The sequence below is a fragment of the Neophocaena asiaeorientalis genome, unplaced genomic scaffold (assembly GCF_003031525.2).
Source record: "Neophocaena asiaeorientalis asiaeorientalis breed wild unplaced genomic scaffold, Neophocaena_asiaeorientalis_V1.1 scaffold132, whole genome shotgun sequence".
NCBI lineage: Eukaryota > Metazoa > Chordata > Mammalia > Artiodactyla > Phocoenidae > Neophocaena > Neophocaena asiaeorientalis.
This window is the reverse complement of record NW_020173393.1, coordinates 1387955-1412533: the sequence shown is the minus strand read 5'-3', so window position 1 is coordinate 1412533 and position 24579 is coordinate 1387955. Positions and strand designations below refer to the sequence as shown.

Genomic DNA, 24579 nt, shown 5'->3' with positions numbered 1-24579 from the left:
ACACCTGATAGGTGGGAAGATTCAATGAGCACAGCCTTGTAGAGTGCCTGGCACAGAGCTGGTGCTTAAGCCGAGTGCACAGAGTCAAGATCGATAGATACCATTAACTGAGAGCTAAGTACTAGGCTAAGCTCTTTCCATGTATTATCCTATTTAATCCTCCCACCAGCACTGTGAAGTGGGAACCATTCATTTTCCCATTGATTAATATCCTCGGTGAGGGTTGGGCAGGGGTTGTGAATTGCAGCTCAGAGGGGCGTGATCTCTAGCCCAGCGACCAGTCCCTTCCTTGCAGAGACTCATCTCCTTCCCCAGCTCAGTTGCCGGGGAGGGTTGGGGGTTGGGGTGGGGTCCCGAGAGCAGAGTACCAGGAAAAGGGAGGCCACGTAGCAAAGCTGCGGAGGAAGCCAGGAACACTTGGTCCAAATCCCAGTTCTGCCACCGCACGTCCTTGGACAAATTCCCTAACGATCTGAGCCTCGATTTTCCCATCAGTAAAATGGGTGCAGCTCTGTAACAGATCACGATCAATACAGGACATGCGGGGAAGCACGGAGCTCAGTAGCTATTAGGTAAACACTGTAAAATGTTTGTGGCGGAGAGTCCCCCGGACATGCTCTCTCCTGTGAAACGGCAGCACTGCAGACTTCATATGTGGCTCTAGCTGCTTTCTGAAAGAGACTCACTGGGTAGAAGCACAATGCTTAACCCCAGAACGGGCTTGCTAGCGGTGGGCCTTTGGGCGGTGTGACAGCTGGTAGAGGAGATGTATCTGTGGGTAGGGAGAGGAGGCATCTCTGCCCAGCAGCTGGGCCAGTCCCCATGGTTGCCCAAGGGGCAGGTTCGGGGAGGTAAGGAGGGCGAGCTGTCTTCCTTCCAGTCCAGCCACCACTTCCTCTCCAGCCACCTTTGTTATCTCCCTTTCATGCGGTGGAGAAGTGGATTAAAAGGCTCGGGAGCAGCAGGCACTGAGGTTTGAGCCAGCATTGTATTTTCTTTTAAACCGAAGTTGAAAGAGACGAAGGGAACTTCAGCCTAGGGACTTCCTTGGCTGGAATGGGCTGGTTGGGCCTGGGAAGTGGGAGGCACCAGCAGGCGGAGGAGGAGGGAGGCCACCAGGAGGCCTCAAAGTGGCAGGAGGGGCCTGGGGCCGAGGTATGCAGAGGGGAGTTTGAACGGCGCCCACCCCACCCAAGGCTCAGAGACTCTGAGTATTCCTGGTGTCACCACTGCTTCCTGGAGGCTTTGCTGGCTCCTGAGACCTGGGGAGCTGACAGGGTGGGGAGCTTGCAGAGCAGGTCCAGGCAGGGGCAGTGGCAGTGTTGCTGTGGTTGTGGAGGAGGCCTAGAACTGCCCTGTCCCCACTCCTGGGTGGCATGACCCTCCATGCTCTTAGCTCCTCCTCCACGGCCTGACTTGTCTGGCCCCCATGTCCCAGGGCCCCCTCTTTCTCTCTCAGCTCACACTCCTCCCCAGCTGTGCCAAATTGCATGTCTCTCTCTCTATCTCTCTCTCTCTCTCACACACACACACACACACACACACACACACACACACACACACACTTCCAGAAACTCAGGCCAAGCACCTTGGAGTCATCCTTTGACCCCTCTCTGTCTCTCCTCTGTACCATCCCATCAGCAGGTCCTGCGGGCTCTGTCTTCAGTCTGTCTCCCAAAGCTGACCACGTCTCACCATTAACATGGCTAATCATCCTGGGCCAGGCCACTGTCTCATCTTCTGGGCACTGTCACATGTAACTTCTGGCTGAGCCCCTGTTCCCCCTCCACGCCCCCGCCCCCGCCTCGGAGCTCCCAGTCTATTCGCAATGCAGCAGCCAGAGGTATCATGTCAGGCAGCCTCCCTCCTCTACTCAACACCCCCACAGTGACTCCCACCTCATTTGGAGTCAAGTCCAAAAACCTTGCAATGGCTGACCACTTTGCCCCTCACCAACCACACTGTCCTCCTTGCTGTTCCTCCAACGCTAGGCAAACTACTACCTCAGGCCCTTTGCACTGGCTGTTCCCTCTCCTTGGAACACTCTTCCCTCTGACGGCGGCATGACTCCCTCACTTTACTGAGCTCTCTGTTGAAATCTCTCCTTTTCAGAGAGGCCTTCCCCTAAGAGAAACAATCCCCTCCCGATCCCCTTCCTCTGCTTCCTTCTTTCTCAGTTTCTTGTTAGCACTTAGCATCAGCTGACATGCTTACACCCTTTCTCTCAGTTTGTTGATGGTCTAACTCTACCCCATGGAGAAAGGAGTTCTTCTATCTTGTTCAGGGCTGTATCCCCAGCCTCTAAAAAAGGGATTAGTGTGTAGTAGGTGCTCAATAAATGCTGAGGTAAGAAAGCCAGACCCAAGACTGGCCCTCATTTTTTGGCTTGGGAGCCTTCCCAGATCTTTGCTCCTGCGGGTCACTCCCCCACCCTAGCTTTGCCCAGTTTCTTACTCTTTGCCCCGCCCCCAGCCTTTGGTCCCTCCTCCCTGGGCTTTGCCCCGCCCCAGCTCCAGCCCTCAGCCATCGCCCCTCCCTCCCATATTCGCCCCGCCCCCTGGCTCACCCGCCTCCATGGCCAGCACAGTGATGTTGTGCCAGCCGGCAGTCTCTCGGTCCAGCCCCTTGCCGGTTACGATGGCGCCCGTGTCCGCATCGATATCAAAAATCTGGTCCAAATCTGAGTCACGGTCAATGGCGTACCTGAGGGAGGCAGGGCGGGGCTGATTGAAGGTGGCCTGGCGCCAGTGGAACCTGTGCCCATGTCCCTCCACCCAACCCCCAAAGAGGAACCACCTGCCTGGGAGACACAAGAAGCAGAGGAGTGGAAATGGATCTGAGTTTGCATCTCAGCTGCACTGGGTACCTGCCATGTGACCATGGGCAACCCTCAAGCTTTCTGAGCCTCAGTTTCCTCAGCTGGGTAATGGGGCTAATGATTTGCGTCCCACGGTCGTTGTGAGGGCTGGAAGAAGGCAAAGGGCCCAGCATAGAGTTAGCACCCGCGGGATATTTGATTCTTATCTTTCCATAAGAGGTGACCCTAGAGTTGGGCTTGAGAAAGGGACAGGACGGCATTCCAGGCAGGGGGAACAGAAGCTGCAAAGGGCGGGTGAGAATTACTTAGGGAATGGCTTATGGTGCAAAAACGGCCAGAACTGGGAAGTGGGGAGGAGGAGGCATCAGAACAGGCAGAGTGCAGAATTCAGGGGGCTGAGTGTCCTGGGGCGCCAAGGGGGATTTTGAGCAGCAGAGAGTGGGTTGGCTCTGTCGCTCTGAGGCTCTCCGGAGGCCCCAGACAGGGCACACGGGCTGAGCGGGGGCGGCGGGAAGGGGTCTGGGGGGATGCCCGCCGGCCCCTCCCCGCCACCTTCGCATGCCCGTGCTAATCTGCGGCTTTTTCGTTGCCGCGTGAAAAAGCCCTTTGTTCCGCCTTCTTCCCCGGCCTTTGTGCGGCTACTCCAGGCCTGAAAGGCCCGTGTCCAACACATGTCTCGGGAGGCGGCGGCCCAGAGAGGCCCCGCCAGCTCTCTCCGCCGCTTCTCGGCGCTGATAACGCGGGAGGGGGCGCCGCCAGGCTGCACGGCCGACGAAGGCCCCTAATGCCTAGCAAGGGCTCTTTGTGAAGCGGGGACAAAGGAGCGTGGTGGGGTGGGGCTCTGCCCCAGCGGGGCGCCCCTCCCACTTCCACCAACAGAAGGAAAGGGGCCCTTCCCCCATCTTCCAGAGCGGGGAAACTGAGGATACCAGAAACACCCTCTGTGGGAACCCGAAGCCCTGAGATGACCCTTCAGTGGGGCCTTGGCTGCATTACCAAACCTCTCTGGGCCTCAGTTTCCTCATCTGTTGAATGGGGATAATGATGTCCAGTGGGACTGCACAGATCTGGGAGCAGCTGGAGCTGGCTTTGAATCCTCTGCTTCTTATTCCACCTGTGTGACCTTGGACAAGTCACTGGACCTCTTTGGCCTCTGTTTGGTTGTCTGGAAAATAGGGTGATTCATACTCACCTCACACTGGTGTGGGTTAGAGGAGGTAATTCATGGAACTGGGCAGAGGTGACAGCCCTTATTTTCATATTCACTGTTGTAGTGGAAGTGGAGGCTCGTGTCAAACTGAAAAGGCCTGGGCACGTGGCTGTAGTGGGCATCTCCTGAGTCCCTAGTTTATTGCCCCTTCCTGTCCCTAAGCTGCTAAGCCTATATTCTCCTTGGCCCTGATCAGCCTGGGTCCTCCTGACCTGGGTGAAAGTGTGCGGGGAGGTTCAGATCCAAGATGACAATTCCTCTCACCCGTATAGCTCTTAGCGGTTTGTAGCTTACTTTTCCTCCAGCCATCCCTCCCTTCGTTCCTTTACGCCTAAACATTAACTGAGTGCCTTCTCTGTGCTGCTATGTGCTAAGCCCTGGGGACAAAATGGCAAACAAGACAGACAATGTCCCTCCCTGCCTGGCATCTTGTGAGGCTGATGTGATCTCACCCCATTTTGCAGATGGAGACACTGAGGCTCAGAGAGGAAACTTGCCAAGCTTAGGGCTGCCAAGTATGGTTGTGCAGGTTGTGTCCTGCACAGAGTTAACAGGCTGAAGAGGGGAAGTGGGGGTGAAGTCCAGCCAGTGTTGTGCTTGCCCAGCCATGTGTCCTAGCCCAGGGAGCATCTTCTCAAAAGGCGACTTTTTTCTTATTTACGAAAGGTGCCATACGGGCTAGTGATAACCCTGCCCAAGGTTGCACAGGGACTGTCACAGAATTGGAATCTGTACCCCAATATGGGCCTCTACACCCAGAGTTCTTTCTAGCGCACTGAACCATCCAAAGTGGCAATGCATGGAGTCTCAGGTTGCCTTTGCCCCAAGCCTGGCCTGTCGGATGTTTGGGTCCAAAGGAGGTAGAACCAGACTCTGAGTAGTGTCAGCTCAGCTGGAAGGAACGTGGAGACCTCCTCCTGATTTTACAGGTGGGAGAAGTGAGTCCAGGAGAGAGCCAGGGGCATGACCTAGCCTGGGGCTCCTGATCACCTGGTCAGGGCTGCGCGTGAGGCCGGGCTGGTGGGAGGATGCCCACCGCCGTCTTGTTTCTCCTCCCCTCTCGGCTCAGACCTGTTTGCTCTCTTCTCCCTCCTCCTCCCAGTTCTTTTTTGTTTCCTCCTGGAGGGGAAGCGGGGCTGGAATCTAAGTGGAGGCAGCTGTTCCCGAGGCCATGGGGCGGGAGCCGCGGGGAGCCTCCGTTAACCAGCTAAAGACTTAGGGCTGCAGGTCCGTGTGGCCGCTGAGCCCAGGTGGCTTTGTTCCAGCTCAGGGAGCCAGCGAGTGAATGGGAGGGAGGGGCAGAGGGCGTGGTGTGTGGCAGGAGTGTGGCCTGGCAGACGTGGGGGGCAGCGGGGGACGCTCGTGTACCCCTCACGTGTAGGTGCAAGAGTTGTGTGTCTGTGTTGTGGGTGGAAACTGGTGTGTGACGCTGTGTTGCAGTTGGAAGGTATAAGAGGCAGCCGCTCAGCCCTGGGTCTGGATCCACGATGTCCCCGGACAAGTCACTGCATCTTTGAGCCTTAATTTTCAGCAAAATGGAACCGATTTTACTCCCACCTTGCAAGTGGTTGGGAGGATTAAGCACCTGGCTAGGGGACAGGTGCCTAGTTGGGTTCCAGGAAAATGACTCCCCGAGTGAGAACTATTGTTAGTCTAAGGAGCGTTCCGAAATGTCTGGTAAGGGGGACACAGGTGACCCTTCAACCCAGTGTGTGGTCTGTGTGCCTGGGGGTGGGAGGCACCATGTATGGACATGGCAGCATTGCCAGCGGTCTGAGAAGGACAGGAGGCATCTGGTCTAGAAGGTTCTGCTCAGTTCTCACTGCCAGGATCTGAAGGGCGGGAAGGGGAAGAGCAGCTGGTGTGGGTGGAAGAATACAGTGACAGAGTGTGGGTATGTGTCTGCTAGTGTGCGTGCGCGTGTGCACACGTGCAAAGAAAGCCTGGGAATGACGGTCAGGAGTGCGGATCTGGTGGCCATCTGGCTAGGTTTGAAACCTAGCTGTGTGACCCTGAGCAAGTCACTTAACCTCTCTGGTCTTTGGTTCCCTCTTAGAAATGGCGCTAATAATAACACCTACCTCACAAGGTGGTCGTGAGGATTAGACAAGTACTACCAATAAAACACTTTTAACAGCGCTGGGCACCTACCACATGACGTACGGTTTAGCTCTTATTTTTATTTGCTCAGCAAGACTTTGTGACAGGCCTGTGTAAGGGCTTCACATACACGAGCTCCTCCAGTCCTTGCAGATAACAGTCATCACTGCCGCTGCCGTTTTACACATGAGGAAGCTGAGGCTCAGAGAAGCCAGGTGCCTCGCCCTGGGTCAAAAGGGCTGGTTAGTGGCAGAGCCAAATTCCCAAGCCACGTCTGTCTGTCCAGATTCCCAGATCTAACTAAGGGCACCCTCCTGAGGACCAGCCAGGTATACCTGCGGGTGCTCCCACACCCTGGGCACAACACAAAACACTGCTGCTGTCAAGGTCAGGGTGAGAGAAGTGGGGAGGGTACTTCTTCCTGCCTTGAGTGCGCATGTGGGTTTTCTCCACATAAATATGTGCATAGATAGCTCACACAGGCATGATAGATATGAAAGTCTGCAGATCCATGTGTGTCCAGGCTGCCCGGTGCTCTTGTGTCCAGGCTCGTGTACATACACGTGTACATGCAGCAGGCTGAATGATGCGGCCCCCACCTGAGCTACTAGTGGGGGAAACTCTTCAGATGCAAAAGGGGCTGCTGCCCTGACCCGGGGATTCTTCTCTGCTCAGCCCATTCTGTCTTCGACTCTTTCCCCTCCCCTAACCCTTTTAAAGCACACACTCAAAGCCTGCACATGACACCTAGAAATTCATGTGTGGTTAGTTCTGGTTGCAGAATGAAGGGGAGAAACAGGTGTCCAGAGCACCGAGAAAAATCGTAATGTTCATTTCCTGAGGATCTATTATGTACCAAACACTTAATCCTCCCTCCAATCCCGGTACCACTGAGCGCAGAACCTGGTCCATGATAGACATTTAGTACCTATTTTTTTTAATAAATGAATGAGGCAAGAACTACAATGACACCCATTTTAGAGATGGGAAAACTGAGGCTTGGAGTGGGTGCAGTGATTTTCCCACAATTCTACAACTGAGCTAGGATTCATGATTCTAAAGTGCATGTACTTTCTGCTGCACCCCACTGTGGACTGCTGGGAGGAAATGAAGTGTTCACTCTCTCTCTGGTCCAGTGTGGGCTTTCCTGTTTTTGGCATTCAAGGAAGACTCACGAGGGGGCTGGGGCTGGTAGGGCTGGGGCTGGGCTGATAAACAGCCGGTCTATCTGCAAGGCTGCCTAATCCAGGCATGGGCCCATCTGAGCCCTCTCCTCCTCCTCTCAAAAGCCTTCCAAGACTTCCCACTGCCTAGGGATAAAGTCCCACACCTTCATCTGATATTCAAGGCCCTTCACAGCTTGTCCCCAAGTGCCCCCCCATGACCTCATCTCCAGCCCACCCCCCTCACGTGAGCTCATCCAGCTGACCTCCCTGCCCCTGAACTTAACCTCCTGGCTCCATGATTCTGTTCCTGCCACCAGGCCCTCACTACCACTCCACCCGGGAGTGCTGTCCTCCCATTCCAACCTCGTCCTCTTCATCCTTGCTCGGGGGCCATCCCTCCTTGGTGCCCAGAGTCCTTGCCCCTGCTTGGAGCTCCTTAGTCCTTAGCCCCTGCCTCAGCCCACTCGGGCTTAGATCTGTCACTAGATTCGCTCACACGGGGCCCCAGCCTTCCCATCGCCCCCATCTGACTCTCTGGGCCTCACGCACAGGGAAGGGCACAGTGTAAGGATGGAAATAGTTCTAACTAAAAAGAGAGTCAGAAGCAGGAGTAAAATGGCAGGAGGCTGGGCTCAAGAAGCAGACAATCATGGGTTAAATCTCATTCCTTCCCCTTTCAGGCCGAGTGACACTGGGAGAGTCACTTCTCCTCTCAGACCCTCAGTTCCTTCATCTGTAGAATGAGTTAACTACATTCTGAGGGCCAAACGCCACAGTATGAGGCATCTTCCACTCTCTCCAGCGCAGCGACTCAGAAGAATCACTCTGTACATGTGTATTTCCAAGGTGCCTACTATGCTAGGCAAAATCTCCCAGGATACCACCTCATTTCCAGGAACGCACTAAGCTTGTTCCTGCCTCTGGACCTTTGCACTTGCTGTTCCTTCTACCTGGAAAGCGCTTCCACACATCTTTGTTTGGGTGGCTCTCTCTTGATCATTCTGATGTGAACTCATTTGCCAGCTCCTTGACAACTTAAGCCAAAGTAGCCCCCTGTGGCCCCAATCCTCCTTATCCCATTACATAGTAGTTTATTTTCTTCATAGCTCTTATCAGCAATGATCCTTTTTAACCATTTGTTGATGTGTCTCAACAGCTACTTGTTGACTGTCTGCCCCCCACAACGGCCCACAAACTCCATGAGGGGAGGGACTGGGTCTTATCACCATTTCCCCATTTCCTGGATCCTCATTTCCTGGATGACATGACTCAATGCGTAGGTGCTGAGTCTAGGACCTTTGGAACTGGGGGAGCTGGAACATAAGCTGGGCTCTGGGCCGCACATGTGGGCTGTGAGGACCCCTTCTCTGGCCTCCCATTTCCGTGCCTGTCCCCCATGGACTGGGCGCTCCTCTCCAGCTCTGCCCTTGGCTGAGTCATCTCAGGCCTGGCTCAGGGCTGGGCATGGAGGAGGAGTTGGGTAAATGTTTGTCGTATGAAATTGGACCTGTCTCAAGCTCCTCACCGCCTCCACATCTGAGGGGCCCCAGGGAAGAGGCAGCAAAGAGAGATGAAAAGAGGTGAGAGCAGGTTTCCAAGTTGGCCCTTTCAGTGCAGATAAAAGCGGGGGTGGGGGGTGGGGGTGGGGAAGGGAAGTCAACGGAGAGTGGGAGGGAGAGGACTGAGAGGGGATGTGGAGAGCTATACTGGAGAGGAGGGGGCCAGGCAGACTGAAGCAGGGACCTGGGAGGCAAGGATGAGGCTCCTCCTGCCGGTTCTTAACTCCTCCCCTCCCTGGGCCTGAGTTTCCTGCCAAACATGGGTGATAATGCCCTCCTGGGAGAGGTCTGGGCTGAGCCCAAGGCTGATGGGGACGTTTAAAGACTGTACCTACCAGTAGCAGGGATGGAAGGGCGGTGGAGGAGTTCAGAGGCAGTGGAGGGCAGTTTTGGCCTTGAGAAGGGTGGAGGCAGCCCAGGAGGCACTCTGGACCTCTGGATCAGTCTGAGCCCCTTGGCCTACCTTTGAGGCCCGTGAGACTTCTCTCACTAGCTCATCTCCCTCCGCCTCCTGTAGCTATCACAGTCTACTCTTTTCCAGGCACACCTACCACTCCCCTGCCTCCATACGCCTGCATCCGGGAATGGCCTTCTCTTCATAGTTATACCTGACCAGGCTCAGGTACCCCGCTTAGTTCAATTCCTGCCTCCTCCAAGAAGTCTTTCTAGACCCCTGAGGGTAGCTCCTAGTCTGGAAGTGCATGGGTAGTTAAGCAGGATGGCATCTTTGTGTCCTCACCTCGGGTTGCCATGTAAGGTTGCACAGCCTGTGCACTGCACAAATCTGAGCCGTTCACACAGATGATGGTGGGAATGTTACGCATCTGGAGATACGTGATGCAGAGATCCTCAAAGTAACTTCCCTTCCCTCTTTCTCCGATGCTCAGCACAGAGCTAGGCACACAGTTGCCTGAGGGATCATTCACTGACTATATAACAGGGGTTTTAGGGAAAAAGCAGGAAGCTCCAGGCTCTTTTTCCCATCCATCCAACAATGGCCATCCGCCCCACCCCGACCTTCTCCTCTGGATCACTTTCTATCTGACATTCTTCCAACCTGGGCCACGGTCAGGGACTCCCTAACCGCTGCAGCTCTCAAACCCTTCCCGGGACACTGCTGGTGCCACAGCGTCCCCTCCCCTCCCCCCACCTGCCCCACTCACTGCTCTGCCTCTGTCTGATTCTATTTCTTCCCCTTTCTGGCTTTCTCTCCAAGTCTCCTCTCTCTGTTCCTACAGTGCCAGGTAGGTCCCTCTGTCCTTTAGTTACTCCTGCCCTCTTTCCACCGGCTCTCCTCCTTCTCTGGTCACTTCCTCTCACTGTTGGTCTCACTACCCCTCCATGAGTCTCTCTCTTTTCTCAGTCTTTCTCTGATTTTACATGGCATTCATTCACCATGCGTCTGGGAGTGTCCACCAAGCGCTAGGCAGTGGGTGAGGTGCTGAGGATACAGCCGTGAACACAGACATGCATCCCTACCCTCCTGGTGTTTATCTTTTAGGGGGGGTACAAACGAAGTCATCAGGAAAATGGGTAGCAGGTTAGCTGGTGATGAAGGACAAAGGAAAATGGATACGAAGTGTGGGGACAGGTTGGGGTGGGGTTGACATTTTAGAAAGAGTGGTTGGGGAAGGTTGCACTGAGAAGCTGATGCTTGAGGAAAGTCCTGGAGGAAGTGAGAGGACCAACCATGGAGATATTAAGGGGGAGAACATTCCAGGCAAAGCGATCAGGAGATGCAAAGGCCCTGGGGTAGAGGCGGGCTGGGTGTATCTGCGGAGCTGGGCGGAGGCCAGTGTGGCTGAGCAGAGTGAACCAGGGAAGGAGGGTAGCGGGAGGTGATGTCTGAGAGGTTACAGTGAGGCCACACCGCATAGGGCCTGGGGGGCATTGTGAGGGTCTGGGCTTTTATCCTGAGCCCAAGAGGTGCCTTTGGAGGGCTTTGAGCAGAGGAGGGCCACGCCCTGATTTACATTTGGGTGGGATCAGTCTAGCTCCTGTGCCCATTCTAGACTGAAGAGGTGTGAGGACACAAGCAGGGAGTCCAGCGAGGAGGCAGTAATCCAGGCAGGAGAAAGAGGTGGCTTGGACCAGGGTGGCAGCAGCGGAGGAGGTGAGAAATGGTCTGATTCTGCTGATGATTTTAAAGCAGGGATGACAGGGGCTGCTGATGGACTGGAGGGAGGTGTGAGAGAAAAACAGAGCTCGAGGATGGTTTTCAACATTTTTGACCTGAAAAGCTGAAAGGATGAAATTATCTTTTTTTTTTTTTTTTTTGGTGGAGGACTGAGGTTGAGCCCAGGTCACTGTGATGTGTCTGTCACACCTGGTTCTCTCTCCTTATCCTGGGTCCCTTGTCTCTCTGCGACTGTTCTCTAACCTGTTTCCTTTGTCTCCTTGGCTCCCCGCCTGTTTCTCTCCATCTCTGTGTCCATCTCTCTCTCTCCCCTCCCCCCACACCATCTTTTTCCCCTCCCTTCCCCGCCCTGCCCCCTCCCCCTCTGCCCGCCGTCTGTCCGAGGGCGCTGACGGGGTAGCAGGCAGCAGGCGTCGGCCCCAGGCGGGGGTCTCACCGGACGGGCCGGTTGGCGGCGTCGGGGTCCCGCGCCGTCACCACGACGACCAGGGAGCCCACCTGCGCGTCCTCCTGTACCTCCAGGAGGCCGGAGGGCTGCTGGAACTCGGGGGGCTCGTCCACGTCGGTCACGGCCACACGCACGATCGCCTGGTCGCGGAACGTGCCCAGGTCAGCGAAGCGGGGGTCCACGAACTTGTTGAGCGCCTCCAGGACCACGGTGTGCACGGGCTGGGACTCGAAGTCCAGGCGCTGGTGGGGAGGAAGCAGAGGGCCGGTGAGTGGGTTGGGGTCTGCTCAACACCTCCGGGCAGACAGATCCTAAGTCGGGGGGATGGGCCCCGAGAGGGCGGAGCTGGCCCAAGGTGACAGTTGACTCAGCAGGGCCTCCTGAGTATCAGGCTGCACCATGGAACCGGCTGTCCAAGACCCAGACCAACCCTCTCTGGTTACAAGTGGAGAAAGTAAGGCCCTGCTGGGGACAGTCTTGTCCAGGGACACAGGGTCAAGTACTGATACCCAGACTTCCCGCTACAGAGCACAGTAGGTTGGGGCATTAATTTATTAATCTACAAAGCGCTATGTGCCAGTGTTCTAAACATAGTGGCTCATCTATTTTACAACATCCCAAAGAGGCTTGTATTATTATTATCATCACATTTTACACACAAGGAAATCGAGGCCCAGAAGGCTCTGTAACTTGCCCAAGGTCGGCTCCCAAGTCCCAGGCCCATGAGAGGAAAGGCACTGGATCTGTGGCTGACTGGCTCTGTGTCTGCCGGCAATCTATTTGGCCTCTCTGGGCCTCAGGTGGGAGGGTTAAATGACACGTTCCTGGTATATACCGGTGGCAGCTGCTAATGTGAGTTGAGCGTGATAAGCCTGGCTGCCTTAGAGCTTTCCTCAGAGATCTGGCTAAAGCCATGCTGAGCCCTGCTTCTCATCAGAGAGTGCTGGTGGGTGACCCTCTGATGGACAAGCTCCATGGCTGTATGGGTGCTGGCCTTCTAAGGACAATGCCTTAGAGCAAAGAGAAATTGCACTGGTGGAACCACAGGCACCTCCGTTACACGGTGGGGGAGCTATCTGAGCAGCAGGGGCCACCTTCCTGGAGACCTGCCCTGTGTGTAGGGACCCTCCTTTCCTCTCAGAACCTCCCATCCCCCGCCCCCTTCTCCAGCATAGAAAAAAAAAAAAAAAAAGAATGGCTACCTCCTACCTCCTTCCTCCATCCTGTTGCCTGGGAAATCAGGATGCAGGGAGGCAGGCGCGGACCTGGTCTGGGAGTGAGCGATGGGCTCTGGAGCCAGGTCATCAATCAGGTGGGGGCTCTGCTCCCTGAGCCAGCACTGACTCCACAGAGGCACCTCGGGCGCCACTACTGGAGCAGGCGGGAGGGGGGCCCAAGAGCCAGGGAGGAGAGGGGGGCAGGATAGAGGCAGCACTGTGGATGAGAGCAAATGCTGTGCTGGGGTCCCCAGGCTGGGCTTGGGGCCTGATTCTGTTGCTGTGTGATGCTGGGCTTCTCTGGGCCTCCAGTTCCCCATCTGTGAGATGGGCTCATCTTACAGTGAGGACAAATGGAGGTCAGAAGTCTGAAAACCACTTCATGCTTAAAAGGGTGGATTCTGGAGCCAGACTGCCTGGATCCATAGCCCTACAACTGCTCTGTAAGATGCATGACCTTGGATGCAAATGTCTGAAGTTCTCAGGGCCTCAGTTTCTCATCTATAAAATGGGCAATAATAGTACTTCAGAGGGTCATTGTAGGGATCAAATGAGTTAATACATGGAAAGCAGTGGAAGGACTCCTGGCACAATGTAAACACTCGTTGTAAGTATTAGTATTATATTATTATCCTTGTTGAAGAAACTGGGAGTTTTCTCTATCCTCAAGCCCTCAAGGCCAGGTAGAGAGTTTGCTTATTGAGTGAATGAAGGGCCGTCGGGGGGCAGATGTTTCTGTGGGTCCCAGAGGGCAGAACCTGGGCTGATAGGAGCAGGTTGAAGGAGACGGATTCTGGCTGAATGGGAGGAGGAAGAGCTGGACGATGGTAGGGAGTGAGCATCCCATCCCCGGGCATGTACAAAGGCCTATGACCATTTGTGGGCCAGGGCAGGGGATTTAGACCTCCCATGGGACAGCAGGGTTGGAGCGGACAGGCTCAAAGGCCTGCGCAGCCCTGAGTTGCCAAGCCCGTGACCAAGTCCTGGAAGATGGATTTTTGCTTTTTTATTTGACCTCCGTCCGCTTTCCCTAGGGGTTGCTGACTTTGCTATTTTAGCTTCTGGTTCCGAGGCTGGCCAGTGGGTGAGGAGGCTGTTAGACTCAGGAAGGAAAGCACTTTGGGCTCACCAGACCTGGGTTCAAATCCCACTCTACCCTTTACAGGTGTGCTCTTGGGCAAGCCCTTTTATCTCTCTGAGCCTCTGTTTTCTCACCTGTAAAAATGGGCATATTTCCTTCAGAGGGGAACATGAGGATTAAAGGAAACAATGAGTGTGAAGGGCCTGGTGTGAACTTGAAGTAGCTCGGCATAGTGTTGAAGAGCACAGATCCAAATCTGGATTGAATCCTGGCTCTTGACAACTAGCTGTGCAACCTTGGACAAGTCACTTAACCTCTCTGTGCTTCATTCTCCCATTTGTAAAGTGGGAATGACACCATCAGCGTCTTCCCAGGTTGGTCCAGAGTTTCCGGAGAGACTTAATCCCTGGAGTGGAGTGGGGTGGGGATATTTGGCCACTCAACAGACCCCCGGACCCCGCTGCCCTGGGGCCTGCCTCCCCCACCCCTCCTGGGGCAGCCCCGCACCTTCTGCACTAAGATGATGGCCTCCTGAGTGTCGCTGTCTGTGGTGACCTTGAACACGTGGCCGCCGCTGCCGCTCTCCTCCCTGAGGTGGTAAGTCATGTCTGTGTTTTCGCCCACGTCTGAGTCCTCAGCCTTCACGCGTCCCACAGCTGTGCCGATGGGGGCCGACTCCTGAATGCTGAACTGGTACATCTCTGTAGGGAATACAGCTGTGAGCAGGGATGGAGTGACAGCCCCTCCCCCAGCTCCCACCAGCGCTAGGGGAGATGAGTGGGGTGTCTCAGATGGGCTCCTTGGAGGGCAGTGTCTTGAAGGCGCTCCCTGCTTGGCCAGGACTGATGCTGGGAGAGGTGCGTCCCCTGCAGAAATGTGGGATGCAGTGCAAAGAGGAGGGTTTTAATTCTCACCCTGGCTTTATTCTCTGATTGACTTGGGAAAGTGCCTGCAGTTCTTTGGGACTCAGTGTCCCCATCTGCCCAGTGAAGGGACAGAGGAGCACAGTGATCAAGGCTAAGGCTCTAGAGTCAGTCCCAGCTGTGTAATCCCAAGCTTTGGTTTTCCTCATCTGTAGAATGGGAATAATAACAGTGCCTTCCTAACAGCACTGTTCATCCTGCAACTAGCTCAGATGATGATATAGGGCCCGACACCTGGTAGCTACCCAATAAATGGAACAAATTGCATTAGAACAGTGGGGCTTCGCGCTGATTTTTTGTCGCTGTTGATGTTCATGATATTGGTTCCTTCATTTCCACATATTTATTTAGTATCTATGATGTCCCAGATGCAGCTCTATGCACTGGGGTTCCAGCAACAAGCAAAACAGACCCAAATCCCAGGGCTCACAGTGCTTTCCTCTTAATGGAAGGAGAAAGACACTAAACAATCACATCAGTAAAACAGCAGGTCAAATGGTACTTTGGAGAAAAATAAAGCTGGGAAGGGAAATGGGAGTGATGATGATGGCGTGTGTGGAGTTTTAAATAAGGCAATTGAGGAAAAGACGACATTTCTGCAAAAGTCTGAGGGAGGTGAGGGAGTGAGTCAAGCAGATATTTCAGAAGGAGCATTCTACACAGAGGAAACAGCAGGTGCAAAGGCCCTGAGGTGGGTGCAATGCCTGGCGTGTTTGAAGAATGGCAAGATGACCATTGTGGCCAGAGGAGGTGGGGAAGCAGGGGGAAACCAGAAGGAATGAGGGTCAGGTGGGACGCAAACAGCTCCCTGCTCTCCTCCCAGAGCCGAGATGAAGGTGAGGGTGATTTGCTAAATGATGGGCCAGCAGGGGTTGTGGAGATGGGGATGTGTCTCTTGGGACCCCCTCTGGTCTGGATACCCTTGTGTGGAGCCGCTGCCTCTGATTCACTGTCACATAAACAGCCGGGGTGGGGGGCGCTTTAACACAAGCTGACCTCGACACTCCCCTGCGTTAATCCTTGCCATAGCTCACCGCTGCCCTTGGGATGGAGTTGTGCAAGCCCCTCGGCCTGCTCTGCAAGATGCTTGCTGCCTGGCCCCTGCTGACTTCTGCAGCCTCATGCCCCCAACCGCCTACCCTAACTTGAGCTTCAATCTGGCTGAAGTTCTTGTAATTCCTTAAGGATGACTTGCTCTGTCCCACCCCTAGACATTCCCTCTCCTTATTCTCCTCTCTGCCCTCACCTCCCCTGTTCCTACTCTTTTTTAGTCTCACTGAATATTACCTCCAACAGGGAAGCTTCCCAGACCTCCAGGCTCTGTTCCTGTGTGTCTAGGGCCCCCAAGCTCATCCCATTGTAAGGATTACTGCATTTCTCTATCATTTTCTGTTTATTCTCTCTCCCTCTCTCTCTCCCCCTCCCTCCCTCAGGGGTGTGAGCTCCAGCAAGGCAGGGACCACATCCCTTATTCATCAGGCATTCACGGTGCCCGGCAGAACACCAGGCTGTCACATAAATGAAATGTGTGAGTGACTAGTGAGTGAATGAATGAAAAGCAGCATGAGATACTAGTATACACTCACCAGATTAACACAAATGAAAGAATCTGACAGTACCAACTGTCGGTGAGGATATGGTACAATGGACACATGCATTTCTTCGTGGGGGAAAGCAATGTGGCTTTATTTAGTAAAATTGAAGATGAGTTTATTCTGCTCCTCTGTATACTAGAGAAGTGTGTGCAAAATGGCACTAGGACACATGCAACAATGTTCAAAGCGGTATCCTCTATAATAGCCTCAAACTGGAAACAACCCAAATGTCCACTGACAGGAGAATAGATAAATCATGGAGTACTATACAGCAGTGAAAATGAATAAATTATAGCTACAAGCAACAACATGTGATTTCACAAACATAATTTTGAGAGACAAAAAAGCAAGACACAAGTCATTTGTATTGTGTGGCTCCATTTAGATAAGGTTAAAAAACATGAAATTAAACTAAATGTTAGGCGATGCCTACATGGGTGAATCAACCCTAAAGGAATGGATAAAGAAGATGTGGTATATATATACACAATGAAATACTACTCATCCATAAAAAAGAATGAAATTTTGCCATTTGCAGCAACATGGATGGACTTACAATGCATTATGCTAAGTGAAATAAGACAGAAAAAGAAAAATACTGTATGATATTGCTTATATGGGGAATCTAAAAAATATAACAGGGCTGCCCTGGTGGCGCAGTGGTTGAGAATCTGCCTGCCAATGCAGGGGACACGGGTTCGAGCCCTAGTCTGGGAAGATCCCACATGCCGCGGAGCAACTAGGCCCGTGAGCCACAACTACTGAGCCTGCGTGTCTGGAGCTTGTGGTCCGCAACAAGAGAGGCCGCGACAGTGAGAGGGCCGCGCACCGCGATGAAGAGAGGCCCCCATTCGCCGCAACTAGAGAAAGCCCTCGCACAGAAACGAAGACCCAACACGGCCAAAAATAAATAAATAAATAAAAATTTAAAAAATATAATAAACTAGTGAATATAATAAAAAAGAAGCAGACTCACAGATATAGAGAACAAACCAGTGGTTACCAAGGGGGAGAGGGAAGGAGGAAGGGTCAAGATAGGAGGAGGGGATTAAGAGGTATAAATTATTAGGTTTTACACGGATATATTGTACAACACAGGGAATATAGCAAATAATTTGTAATAACTATAAATGGAGTATAACCTTTAAAACTTGCAAATTACCATACTGTGCACCTATGATTTATATAATATTATACATCAACTATACTTCAAGCAAAAAGAAAAGCAAGGAGATGATCACAAAAGCAGATGGAAGTTAACTCCGGAGGAGGGTTTGGGGGGAGGAGTTATGATCAAGAAAGGGCTTGAGAGTGGCATGGTCATATACACACTCCCAAACGTCAGATAGACAGCTACTGGGAAGCAGCCGCATAGCGCAGGGAGATCAGCTCGGTGCTTTGCGACCACCTAGAGGGGTGGGTTAGGGAAGGTGAGAGGGAAACACAAGAGGGAGGGGATATGGGGATACATGTATACGTATAGCTGGTTCACTTTGTGATACAGCAGAAACAAACACACCATTGTAAAGCAATTATACTCCAATAAAGATGTTAAAAAAATTAAAAAATAAAATAAAGGAATAGCTGGATGGGAAAAAAAAGAGAAGGGGCTTTTGGGGGCTTCTGGGGTCCTGGCTGGTGGTTACAGGAGTGTTTGCTTTGTAATTATTTGTCGAACTGGACATTTCTGTTTTACGCACTTCTGTTTGTGTGTGTATTTCACAATAAAGAAAGAATGAAGGAGTACATGAATGAATAAACAGGAGTCTTCTGGGGGACCCTGGCCCCTCTGCTCTGCCCTACCCCTTCTGGCTCAGGGCTGGCACAGAGCATCACACAACTGGGCAGAAGACTGGGTGGTCCCCGCCCCTCCACACGGTGCTTTGAAGCTTCCCATCGGTGAGTGGGGCTGGGCTGGAGGAGTGGCTGGGGGCGGCTGCCATACCAGGCTCCCTGGCAACGATGTGGAGCTGGCTGGCCGGCTCGGCCCACCCCGCTGTGCGTCTGGACAGAGGCGCTTAGGCTGCGATGTGCTCTCAGCTAAGGGATTGGATTCCCTTATCTCTTGGGGGTCAGTCCCCTGTGGCGGGGCCTAATGTGAGAGCAGCAGACCTCAAGTAATGACTTGCCCGATAGGAATCAGCCCAGCTCCCCACGGCATTTAGTCTCTGCCAGCTTCGGCGGCTTCTCACGCGGCTCAGCCTGAACCTGGGACAGAGGGGCTGGCTGGGCTGATGGGGAGGTGGGGGGCTGAGTCAGAGAAGCCGCCTCCGCCCTGTTTTGCCTGGGGAGGCAGAGAGTGGAAAGGCCTCCTAGTTCAGGAGCACGGAATCCTGCCCTCCAGGCTCAGAGGAAAAGGGTAAGACCTGTCACTCCAGACCTTGGCATCTCCATGCACAATTATAGGTGTCACTCAGCTTGGGCATGGCTGCAGCCTCTGTCTATATCCCTAAGATATCCTTGTATCTGTCCTCCCACCTCCAATGTCCCTTTGCAAGCTTGAGTCAGTAGCAGATCACACACACAATAAACAGGACAGGGGTGTGTGCAAGGGCCAGTCGGGGTGGGTGGACAGACGGGGCTCACTCTGGCAGGAAGCAAGGTGAGGGGTGGGAAGGTAACCGCGTTACTTGGATGTATGGAAAATCAGACAACTTTGAGGCCATCCCTTGCAAGAAGAGTGGTTGGAGGGGCAGGGGGTAAGTGGGTGACTCGGATGGATGGACACAGACAGATGGGGGAGTTCCTCTATGGTAGGAAGGCTACAAGGCAGCTTGGGGTCAGTGGGTGGCTTGGAGGGATGATCAGACAGACACACGGATCTGCCTCCTCCCTCTGGGAAGGCCTCACTCACTCTGCGGGAACCGGGGAGGGTTGTCGTTGACGTCGGTGACCACGATGGTGACAGTTGTGGAGCCGGAGAGGCCGCCCAGCTGGCCCGCCATGTCTGTGGCCTGGATCACCACCTCGTAGCGCTCCTGGCTCTCGCGGTCAAGGTCAGGCACGGCCGTCCGGATCACGCCTGTGGATGAGGGAGGGTGAGGCCAGGGATGCCACCCTGCCAGCTGCCAGCTGATATGGAGACCCCTCCCCAGGCAGAGGCCGGGCTCGTTCAAGTTCAGGAGGGGAGCGGCTGATGCAGAAGACACGGATATGGCCGCTGTGCAGGTGTGGGGCCCAGCAGCCACCACACACACACACACACACACACACACACACACACACACACACACACACGTGCTTATATAGATAGGCTCACAGATAACTCACAGATTCTATGCTACACACACACACACGCTTTTATAGATATGCTCACAGATAACTCACAGATTCTATGCTACACACACACACACACACACACACGTGCTTATATAGATATGCTCACAGATAACTCACAGATTCTATGCTACACACACACACACACGTGCTTATATAGATAGGCTCACAGATAACTCACAGATTCTATGCTACACACACACACGTGCTTCTATAGATATGCTCACAGATAACGCACACAGATTCTATGCTACACACACACGTGCTTTTATAGATATGCTCACAGATAACTCACAGATTCTATGCTACACACACACACACACACACACACGTGCTTCTATAGATATGCTCACAGATTCTATGCTACACACACACACACACACACGCTTCTATAGATATGCTCACAGATAACGCACACAGATTCTATGCTACACACACACACACGTGCTTTTATAGATATGCTCACAGATAACTCACAGATTCTATGCTACACACACACACACACACACACACACGTGCTTCTATAGATATGCTCACAGATTCTATGCTACACACACACACACACACGTGCTTATATAGATATGCTCACAGATAACGCACACAGATTCTATGCTACACACACACACACACACACACGCGCTTATATAGATAGGCTCACAGATAACTCACAGATTCTATGCTACACACACACACACACACACTACTCTTTCACACATACACATACAACTATCAGATTCACACATACACACTTTAAAACACACCTTCCCACACACTCGTACACATACACACACATACTAACACACACTCTCAAACACACACACGCAACAAAAAAGCAATAGAATATAGACTATTTGGTTTACTAAAAAGAGGCGTAGGGACTAGAACCAGGCACTGTGTGACCCCCTGGGCTACCGATCCCACTCTGGGGGCTTCGGTTTCCCCATGTGAGGGGGAACCTGCAATAATTCTCTGCACGAGCCTGGGCTGTGTCTGATTTGTCTCTGGGTCGGTGGCGCTCAGCCCAGAGCCAGGCCCGGAGTGGCAGCTCGGTGAGCGTTTAACAAAATGAACTGGACTCACACCTACCCTCAAACACACTCACCTTGGAGTCACTTACGTGCACACAAACACCGATATGGCTCACACACTTACGTACTACATATGTAACACACATGAGGTCACATGTACACGCACAGCTACCGCACACACTTATTCCTGCTTTTGAGGGATCCCATGGAGGTATGGAAAGTGTAGTCTGTCTAATCAGGGGTCATACAGACTCTCTATCAGAAGCCTTCAAGACTCCTCAGTAAGCTCTCTCTTGACCCCCTCCTCAGCCGGGACTGGTCTTTCCAAGGGCAGGGGAGACTTGGAAGCAGACGAACTTGGGATAAATCCCAGATCTGCCGTTTGTTGACCATGTGATCTTGAGCAAATCCCTTCACCTCTCTGAACCTCAGTTTCCTTATCTGTAAAATGGGACAGTCACAATACCTCCCGAAAGAACAAGATTCTCCAACTTGGTACCATGGACATTTTGGGCAGGATAATTCCATCCACTAGATGCTGGCAGCCGCATGCTCCCTGCCCAACCCTAGTTCCAGACACTGTCAAATGGTCCCTGGGGACAAAATCGGTTGAGAACCACTGGCTCAGAGTTTCATCTCATGAGGACTGCATGTGACAGTAAGAACAATAACTGACCCTGATGTACATCTGAGTGAACTGCCTCATTTGATCTTCTCAACACCCTAGGAGGAAGGTGCTTTGATTATACCCAGCTTACAGATAAGGAGATGGACGCACAGAGAGGTTAGGTACTGGCCCAAGGTTACACATCTAGAAAGCGCACAGTCAGGATTCCAGCAGGCACTCTGGGGCCAGAATCCGTGCTGTGGACTGCTCTGCTGGACCACTGTAAGGACGGAGGGTCCCTGCCCAGCCTGCCTGGTATCCCCCCTCCCGCCCACCACCAGGTACAAGGGGAGAGCCCAGGCCTCCGACAGAGAAATGCTGTTTATGTGGTCCTGTCTCAGCTCATGAGATAGCCCCCGTGCTCGTCTCAGTCCTAATCAGGCAAGACATGCTTCCAATCACGCAGCAGGCCCCTTGTTCCTTCCCCCTGGTGCCGCACCTCAACACTGGGATTGTCAGAGGGATGCCCTTCTAGGGATGAGGATGGGGCCCAAGGCCTTGGCTGGTCTCTTAGCTGAGTGTTTGCAGTCCTGGACAGCAGGGGCTGTACTGGGAATGTGGGCCTGTCATGTCCTCTCCCCTGGGGGGCTGGAAGGAGAGAAAGAGCAGAAAGGGAAAAGAGAGGAGAGGAAGAAGGATGAAGGTGGCAGAGAGGGAAGAAGAGAGAGAGAAGAGACAGACAGACAGAAGGCAATCTAGTGAGCATTAGAGGGGAAAGAGACAGAGAGCCACGCACTCAGAGGCAAAGAGGAAGGGAAAGGAGGGGAGGAGAGGGAAAGGGAGACCCACAGAGACAGAAAAAGAGAGAAAGAAAGAGGGGAGCAGTAAAGCCAGAGAGAAATACACACACGCAGGAGGAGGCAGTAAGACAGAGATCCACAGAGAGACAGAGACCTGGAGAGAAACAGAAAGAGAGAAAGAGGGGGAGAAAGCAAGATGAAGAACAGCAAGGGCAGCGCGAACAGAGCTTCTCAGGGACACCAGAGAGGCAGACGGACAGCAAGGGGTGGAGAAAGAGGGTGGGAGGGAGGAAGGAGAGGGTAGACAGATGGACTGACGTGGGAGTGATCACTGGGCCAGAGACGTGGTAGAGGGCTCCCGGTGTGAGCCAGGCAGAAAGGCAGGAGGGGTGCGGGCCAGTTGAACACTTACTACGTGCTAAGCTTTGTGCATGTCATTTACACCTAGGATCTCACTGATGCGGAGGCTGGTGATGGGATCGGGGCCGCTGTACATCTATGAGCTTGTGGACCAGAAGCTCAGCGACCCTCACTCTGAGTGGGGCTCGGAGCAGGGGTCTGGCTGAGGTGTACCCCTGTGGGTGAGGAGCCATGCTTATGTGGCCGGCCTCCTTGCTGCCCTGTCACTTCCAGCTCCAGGGGAACTGGGGACACTGAAGTCTTCTTACCTGGAAACAGGTAAACAGTGTGTGATTAGATGCCATCTCTGGGCAACTAGGAGGTTGGTACCCTGAGGCCATGCTGCCTCTGGACCCTGTTCCTGGGGTCACACCCAGTGATAGGTTGCTATGGTGATAGCTCCTGATGAAGTGTGCCTGCTGGGATCCACATCCTTGGGCCATCCCCTTCCACACTGACTCTGGCCTTGGCCGTGCGTGCGACTTGCTTTGGCTAATGGGACGTTAGCAAGTGTGACAAAAGCAGAGGCTTGATCAGCCCTTGTGCACTGGGGCTCGTCCTCTTGGAACCCTGAGACCACTGTGCTGTGAAGAAGGCCAGGATGAAAGGCCATGTGGCAGGCCCAGCCATGCCAGCTGTCCTAGCTGACCTGCCGGCTGACTGTTGCCATGGGAGTGACCCCAGCAAAAGAATTGCCCATCCAACCCACAGAATTGTGACACATAATAAATCAGTTTTGTTTACGCCACCGTGTTTGGGGACGGTTTGTCATATAGCAGTAGATAGGTTAACAGAGAAATCGAGCTCCCTAGGCCGTCCCTCTTTGGGGCTCACTCACACAGCTGTGTTTCACTGCAGGGTCATCTGGCTGGAAGATCCAAGGTAGCCTCATGTACCTGCCGGGCGGTTGACCCTGGCTATTGGCCAGACCTCTCTCATCCTCCATTGAGCTGGGCTGGCTTCCCTATATGGTAGTCTCAGGCCCATGTTCCAGGCGAGAAGAGTGAAAACTGCAAGGTCTCTTAAGGCCTAATCAGGGAATTTGCAGAACATCACTTCTGCTACATTCTATTGGCCCAAAGCAAGTCATAAGGTGGCCTAGATTCAAAAGGCAGGGAAATAGACCCCTCCTCTCCCCAGCACAGTCACTTTACCAAGAGGCAGTTCAGGGATGGCAGGAACTGATGGCATATTTTGCTATCTACTCTGTTCCACTTCCCACTCCTGATGCTGGGAGAAGCATATTGGAGGCTGGTGCCCTCCTGGGGGGCCTGGGGGAAAATTCCCAAATCAGCTGATGAAGTTGTTCTTAAACCATCTGGCTCTGAAGATTCACTCACTGACCCATTTATTAGACCCTTACTGAGGGCCTACTATGTGCCAGGGCTACACAGAGTCAGATAAGAGGCACTTTGGGATTCTGAAGGACTTTGGAGTCAGACAGGTATGGATTCAAGCCTTCTTTCCACCATTTATACGTTATCTGACCTCGGGTAAGTTCTTAACTCTCTCTGAGCCTCAGTTTCCTATTCTGTCAAATGGGGATACCCAGTTGGAAGGGCTGTTAAGAGGGTTAAATGAGACAAAGCTTCCAGCAGCAGGTCCCACATTTTGGAGATGCCTTGATGATTCCCCCTCCTCAAGTCCTGGGTTGAGGACCTCATAAATCAGTTCCACAAGGGCTGAGATTCATGCTGGTCTTGTCCATCCATCATCTTATCTATAGGGTCCGGCATATAGTAGGTGTTCGATAAACATTTTGACTTACTGACCTACAACCATAGACCCTCTGCCCGCCTCTCGCAGCCTGGGTGTCGTTGTCTCTTTGTATTTGGCTTCTCTGTTGGAACAAAAGCACCATGAAGGCAGAAACCAGATCTAGTACACCACCCTGATCAGGATCTGGTACTTACACACGTTAGTTTCATTCCCTCCCAGGAAAAGCAAACATCTCTGGCTCAACTGAGAATTGTCAGCAGATATCTTGGAGTCTCTGAGAGAGAGAGAGGCTTTCTATTCTCGCTGGGGTGGTGGTGAGCGGGGGCTGGTAATGAGAACCTGGCCCCGGCAACCCACAGCCTTGTCCTCAGCAGTTGCCCCAGTTCCAGCTGTTGTTCTCCCCGCCCCCGCCGTCCCCTCCAAACGCGGCAGAAGGGGCCCTGGAGCCCAAGTGACGCCTCATTAGCCCGCAAATGCCATCCCTGTTTTCCCTGTT

General features: G+C 53.2%; 1 protein-coding gene across 1 annotated transcript in view; it reads right to left on the bottom strand.

Annotated features, from left to right (window-relative positions):
- Positions 1-24579, bottom strand: part of CDH22 (cadherin 22) — a 59899-nt gene that overhangs the window by 17985 nt on the left and 17335 nt on the right. The window contains exons 4-7 of the mRNA XM_024746800.1: positions 19109-19276; positions 14244-14437; positions 11427-11680; positions 2567-2703 (exon numbers count right to left, since the gene is read on the bottom strand). Coding sequence (XP_024602568.1) covers positions 2567-2703; positions 11427-11680; positions 14244-14437; positions 19109-19276 — 753 coding nt within the window. The remainder of the gene's footprint in view (positions 1-2566; positions 2704-11426; positions 11681-14243; positions 14438-19108; positions 19277-24579) is intronic.